The following is a 7,308-nucleotide window of genomic DNA, read 5'->3' as shown; positions in this document are numbered from 1 at the left end:
CCGAATTAGCTCATTCAGATAGAAATATCTCTTAATTTTATGATTTTAATTTTCAAAACACAATAAATTTTGCTGTTCTTCAACAGAACACCATAAGTCACCCAAAACGATATTTCATTAAGGAGTAGTGAATATGTAATTGTTACAATTTAATGTTCAAATTTAATCATGTTTGTGACAATTGAAATTAATGAAATGAATTGCCAATTTATAATTATTTATGTATATGTTATTCATGTTCATATTAACTTTCATCTAAAAATAATAATTTTAAAAATACAGTATATATAAATGGAAAGGAAATTTGTTTTGGGTATACAGAAGCCAATGACTTACACAAACTAAATCTCAAGGCTTCACGTGTGGAATTGTTTTGGTGGCGAGAAAAATCCTTGAATCAGGCTTAAGAAAGTATAATATATACAATTCCAAGTATTGAAATACATTGTGTTGGGATTCAATATTTCGACATTAATTATGTCATCATCAGGAATGAAAAAGTCTTTTTTTTTTTTTTTTAAATTATAACAATTCAGCCAATGGCTGCATTTTTTTTCTTTTAAATTTTTGAATAAATATACAGTACTAAGATATAAAATAGTTTTCAAGTCGATCCTATTTTACATGAAAAATTGTTGTGTTTCTCCAATAACAATCATTAGGTAAATGGTATTTTAGATTTGATTGACTTAGGCAAGTTCAACTGTATACTGATACAAATTGAGAACAGGATCCTGAGATTTGAAAGGCAAGTGTCTTGGAATTTTATCTTCAATGACAAAATCCAATGATATATCTTGATATTATGAACTGCTGCTTTGGTAACCACTTTCAAGGTGCTGTAAAACTTCTGACCATATATAAAAAATATTAACATCAATAGTTTTTTTTAATTCAAACTTTATTTGATTTTGTTGAATCAGATTGAAAAGTAACACCTGTTAAATTTGTTTAGTCTTATCAATATGCAAAGCAGTCTTGTCAACTGTTCAATCTCAGATTATTAAATCTTATTTGACAAAAAAAATGTTGTATGCCCATAATTAGGTAGCTTTCGATAGCATGAAGACGGTAGGACGTAGAACGTAATGGCGTCACCAAAAGTCATCTGCGCATTGGAGAACATTAAGGTCACCTCGTCGAGTAGATTCTGGAACGCAATTTGGCCAAATCTACATACGCAGAGAACGTAGGACGCCAGTCACACATGAGTAATTCCGTTCTAGCTTCGCGTTGTCATACAAATCGAAAGATCCCTGTTATATAATCTGATGATATATCTATATACAGTAATGACGACGACCATATTTAGGTATGTCGCTTTTGTCAAACATAATTTGATGGTCTGGGCATTGGTTTACTGTATGTTTTGTAGTCTATAGCATTACAATGCATTGCATTAACATGACTGGCTGCAAGTCAAATGGCTAATAACTATCAGAGTTTATCTGTCAGAGTTTATCTGTCAGACTCAACAAATTTTGATCAAATTTTGTTGGATGGAATAAACGCAACAATGTTTGATCCAGGGAACAGTTAAATTATTAAATTAAACTGTTCCCTGGTTTGATCACATTTTTTTCTGATGGAATAGAGCAATGTAAAACTGTTGTATGCCCATATATAGTAATGATGTGCTATATATGGTCATGATGTGATGTCACTTGATAGCCTGGACAAGGTTTAATCTTATATCCACACTACAACAGCGGTGGCACCAGAAATTTGCCGATAAGGGGTCTGACATGTCTGACTGAGGAGTCCAAGCAAGGGGGTCGACGAAGCCTCGGTCGACGTCCCAGAATAAAAACTCCCTTGTAGGGTTCATAAGGACAGTTTTTATGGCTTACGGTCCAAAATGTGCTTTTAGACCACAATAATAATGATTGGCACTCTAAAAAACGTTACTTAGATAGGCAAATTACTAACTTCATTAATTTTTTATCCGACGACCTAGTCGTGCGTCGGATGGTCAAATGCCCACCATGCCTCCCTCTGGTGCCAACACTGCAGTACAACATAAACTTCTGCATGCCCATGGCCATATCAAATATAGTCACAATGTATGGAAAGCCATTAGTATCTTCGGTTATGTGCAAACACTCTATTATGTGCAATCGTCATGAGGTTATGTGGTATGGTCACGACATTATGTGGTTTGGTCATGACATCATGACCAAACTGCATAAATCATGACCAAACTACATAACATCATGACCAAACCACATAATGTCACAATGTCACATACATCCATATATGGGTATGATGTAGACTTGCCGCAAGCCTCTAATTATTGATTTTTCCTAGTATTCAATTTCGGAGAGCACCACCAGCGTTGATATACATCGAGAAACTTTTTATGTTGTTTAATTTGGATGCGAATTAGACTAAACCTAGGAAAAATATACGCCAAGCAAATAAGTAATACAGAACGTCATTGGTACCAAAATTGGTGAAAAAAACACATTTAATTATGGCACATTTAACTGCAATTAATTTCTGTTATTAACAAAGTCTATTGTCCTGATATCCATCAGTAAAGTCTTTTCTATATAAACATTTTCTGTACAATTGTTCTATCTTCAACAAAGTTTCATTATGGTTTAGAGTCTGCAAATTTGTAGAGGGTTTCATTGACCTGCTGGCCATTCATATTTCCAAGGTCAGCACAAGTCTCCTTACCAAAGTCTGTGAATAAAAAAAAAAAGAAGAAATTATACATTATTATACTGTACCAAATTCATGATTCTTTCATACTTCTTCTTTTGTATATTTTTGTTGCACAACACAATTTCACTTGTTTGTTTTTTAAATAGACTAAAGTATGGGGTACACTGTATTTTTGAAATGACCATAACCTTTTTTATTATTTAATTGTAAGCCTACTAAACATTGTTTAGACTAAATGTCGATGACATTGTATATCAATGATCATGAAAGGAAAGTCTGCAACTAGAGGCTATCCTCATTTACTTACCATATCTTGCATACATTTTTGGTTGAATTCCACTACATTCTCTTACACGAATAGGGAAAGATGGATTTTGATTTTTCAGATCAACATAATATTTCTCAACCCAATCTCTAAAAAAAAAATAATAATTAAAATTAAAATATTTATTGAATTATATAAATCATCAAAGGTGCATATACAGTGTTTAATAAGGACATGATGAAAAATAATAATACATAATATACAGTGTTTAATATTTAATAAGATTAAGGACATGACTTCCTTCAATATCATATTGAATTGTTCATATTTATAATAAAAACGTTCCTAATTACCACCATCTCTCATGAATTGATTAAAGAAATCGAATTATTAAATTAAATTAAGCATCCATTACATGTTTGTATACCTAAGCCTCTAGGCCTAGGCCTCTTCTCAAGCTCTTGGCTCTGGCAGGGGAAATGGTTATTTGCCCGTAAACCGTTCAAACAAAGTACGTACGGTAGAAAGCCTTGGCGTTCACCGCCTACTCTAGACAGATTGGCTAAATATTTTATTCTACGGTTAACATATAAACGATATTTTCTCAACTATGCTTGCAAAAGAATTTATAAATTTTTTACCTTACACCTTGACTAGAAGGAGATCGCTGACATAAATGAATGCGAATTTCTTTCAGATATTGCGGCAGCTTTCGCACTGCGGAGGAAGCCATTTTGTAATGACAAAAAAGTAGTACACAAAGTAACAAAGTTAACGGTACAACACGATTTATAAACATTTTCGGCGTACCTGGATCTGCAACTTTCATGAATCATGCCTGCTTGATTTATCGGTTTCAAAACTTTTAAAATTTGCAAATACGGTAACAAATGACGACATAAAATTACTTTATTCACTGATTCACAGAGCTTTTAAAGGGGAAAATATTTGATTTCTTCTACCAAATTTGTTTAGTCTCTGGATAGGATAAGCCACTCCATTGTTTACAACCTTCCTAAAGACTAAAGTTACCCATCGTTCTTGCCACAACCGGTAATATTTAAGATGGCGTCCAACGGTAGCTTAAATGATTTATTATAAAAGTTGAAATTCATGATATTTTCAGGAATCTGGTAGTATCTTTCATTGTGAGGATTAACTATTATTAAGCGGGTAAGTTAAATTGACGATTTGTATTTATTTTTAAGGATAATCAAGGGCAGTTTCCAGGTGTGAAAAATGGCGAGCGTCGTTGGCAACACACACACAATCGATACTACTGACTGATGTGTACTGACCTGACCATCTCGGGGTTTTTGCAGACTGTAAACAGAAAAGAAAAGGTTCTGATCGCCATTGATAGATGTTGGTATATATCACTACCACTCTAGGCCAGGCCCTTTCCTAGCTACTACCGCTCGGCAGCAGAGGAATGTAGCACACATTGATCGAGTTCCTAGTCCACATATATCAAGCGCCCTGAGTTGAGCATCTTGCATTAGAATTAGATGGATAGGCCTATGTGGGTTATTATAAAACTACACTATTATTATTATTACACTCACAGCAGGCGGGAGATCACCACACTGGTCAGGGTGCGGGAGCAGTCTAAATTACATGTTCTGTAGAATTCTACTGTAATCCACCAACAAATTTAGATATGATTCCAAAATGAGTTAGAGCCTAGGCCCTAGCTAGGCCTAATTTGTACAAAACATAACCCCCGAAAACCCAATAACAACAACAACATTGCCATATGAATAGTATTCTGATGTAAATAAACTGTTGTTATTCTGGGTCCGACTAAATACCACACGTAACCACACACGCCACCACGCTATTGATATCAAATATGATTAGAAGTGATAAATACAGAATTGTCAAAGTAAAGAATAAGTTTCCATTGTTGGGTTACCAGAGTAGGACAATTATAAAACTAAAAAAAAAAAAAAAAATGTTCATTTTTCATCAAATATTATACTCACTACATTATTATTATTATTATTAGGTTACTATGTCCGGAGCTAATATGTTGGCCTAAATTTTACCATGTACAGTATATTTTATAAGTACCCTCTGCTAATAATTAGCATGCATCAGCTCTGTACAGCTATATAAAACCATTTGTTATTTTATAAAAAATACACCCTTACTGTTTATGCTAATTAATGTGTCAAGTATGCAAGAGATCAGTTTATAGAAGGTTTAAAAAAAAAAAAAAATAGTACGCTTATCATCATTGCTTCATGGTGTTCTTGTTGCTGTTTTTTAATCATATTTTTAGTGAGACTAATCACAAGTGACAGTAAACAAAAGTTGACGTCTTTCGTGAAATGAAAAATATATTTATTTCTTCTCGAAAATTTTAATCGTCCCTGCCACCTTCTTTATTGTGATATCTTGCATAGTTTGACATATTAATTAGCATAAACACAAAGGGCGTATCTTGATAAAATAACAGTAATGGTTTATGTAGTACAGGGGTGATGTATGACAATAAACTATACGTTACTGTACCATTAGTCCTACAGTGGTTCAGGAAGCAGTTGACAAATTTATCTACATACAATGTAAATAAAATGAGCGGTCCCGAAGTGAGTAGATGTTTGATGAAATGTGTTATAAATAAAAATTTATTATAAATAAATATTTTTAATCTTAAATCTGTTTGTTTATAATAGATTTTACATTAATGCAATCTCCTTACTCAATTGTTGTTAACTGAAATGCATATTATATAAAAAAAACCCAACAAACAAAACCCCTAATTAATAACGGAATTAATTCTGAACCAATTTTGTAATTTATAATAATTTAAACTATTACATTACAATATAATAATTATGTGATACAATAATAAATAGTACAAGTTTGTATATTAGGCCTACTTATAACGAAATTTAGTTAGTAATTTTAACAACAAATACCATTTTTCTTTTTACACTTTTAAAGTTCATTAGATTTTATGTGGTGTGCCTTGAATTTTTAAAATAATAGTCTCTTGATGAAATGTAACGTATGTAGTGAGTGTAGTAAGCCTATTTAAAAGGTTATGGTTGAACGCGTTTCTGCAGACGTCAGTGTGTTAGAGATACTCACGGCGGCAAAAACCTGTTAAAAAAGTAACTTAAAAAATTGTTTTTTATTGATTATCAAGTCGTTTTCTACTCTCATATGATAATATTTTAATCATTTTGTATTTGTGTGGTGTCGTCGGGAAATGGGAGAATTTGCAGGTAAAGGGCGCCACCATTTAGTGAAAAGCGCCCTCAACATTTAAAAATATTTAACGTCTTTTGAGGTGTATAAACGTAAATTAGGCTATAACTTCTATTGGTTTTTCGTTCAAGTGCATTGTTGCATCTACAGTATTTTACAGTGGGAATCCCATGTTTTTTTTACGGGCCATACGTTAAATGAGGTGGTTGTACTACAAATGTAGGCCTAGTTGTTGAAATTCGGGAGAACTTGAACAAATTCGGGAGGCTGGGATATACAATAGCATGTAAATTCGGAAGACTCTTAATCGAATCTGGAGGGCTGGAACCTTTGTGAATATGAAAAGGACTACCAAAAATCAAATCAAAATCAGTATTGTTTACATTTTAATTTTAACGCTAAAAATATTGAATATATTCTTGAAACCTAACAAATTTAAATCAAAGTATGGATCGAGATCCTTGGCTGGTGCTGCTCCTGCTCTTTGGAATGACCTTCCATCTTTCATTTGTAAAGAGAAATCTCTTTATGCCTTAAAAAAACAACTGAAGTGCCGCATGTTCTTTGAGAATTGAGCTGTGCACAGTTAGGCTACGGTCACACTAGCGTCTCAAGCCTGGCTTGACTCACCACGGGTCGGTCACACTAGTTGGATTGACCTCTAAATTATGAAAGTTGAAACAGCAGAGCCGTAAAGAGAGAGCTGAGTTTCGCCAACTCTGTTTCACGGGATTCGATATACGCGCGTGTGATTGGGTAGATCGCAATCAAAGATTTTACACCAGACGTGCCCGAACCACTCTTCTTCAACTGATCTTTTATCAGCTTGTATTGGGCTCACAATGCCTTCACTTTTGTTTGAATTTGGGCCGTCGTTCTCTTCTCATGTCAGGGTCAATCCAGCGTCAATATGGGTGCTGAGCCGGGATCGAGATAGGTAGATTGAGAGGCACGAGTCGGTGGAGATGCGGTCACATTACGAAAATCTCACCCGCGGTGAGTCAAGCCAGGCTTGAAACTCTAGTGTGACCATAGCCTTAAAGTAGCTAGCGCTCTGAGACTTTATTATAGTGCTTTAAGAATGCTTGTTTATTATTGGACTATATTAAAAGTTTAAATGTTTAAAATCATGAAGTACATAAAATATAAAATTC

The 7,308-nt window shown here is 33.7% G+C and overlaps 1 protein-coding gene across 1 annotated transcript; it reads right to left on the bottom strand.

Moving 5' to 3' along the window:
• Positions 1 to 883: 883 nt before the first annotated feature.
• LOC117110876 (NADH dehydrogenase [ubiquinone] 1 alpha subcomplex subunit 2-like) lies at positions 884 to 3,933 on the bottom strand. Its single transcript, XM_033253708.1, has 3 exons — positions 3,577 to 3,933; positions 2,978 to 3,084; positions 884 to 2,688 (listed from the first exon to the last, which is right to left on the bottom strand). The coding sequence occupies exons 1-3, from the start codon at positions 3,762 to 3,764 to the stop codon at positions 2,597 to 2,599; spliced, it is 387 nt and encodes a 128-aa protein (XP_033109599.1). The 5' UTR covers positions 3,765 to 3,933; the 3' UTR covers positions 884 to 2,596.
• Positions 3,934 to 7,308: the final 3,375 nt, after the last annotated feature.

The sequence above is a fragment of the Anneissia japonica genome, unplaced genomic scaffold, assembly GCF_011630105.1.
Source record: "Anneissia japonica isolate Jap-2015-1 unplaced genomic scaffold, ASM1163010v1 scaffold102857_len8285_cov112, whole genome shotgun sequence".
Taxonomy (NCBI): Eukaryota; Metazoa; Echinodermata; class Crinoidea; order Comatulida; family Comatulidae; genus Anneissia; species Anneissia japonica.
This window is presented reverse-complemented; position numbering and strand designations above follow the sequence as displayed.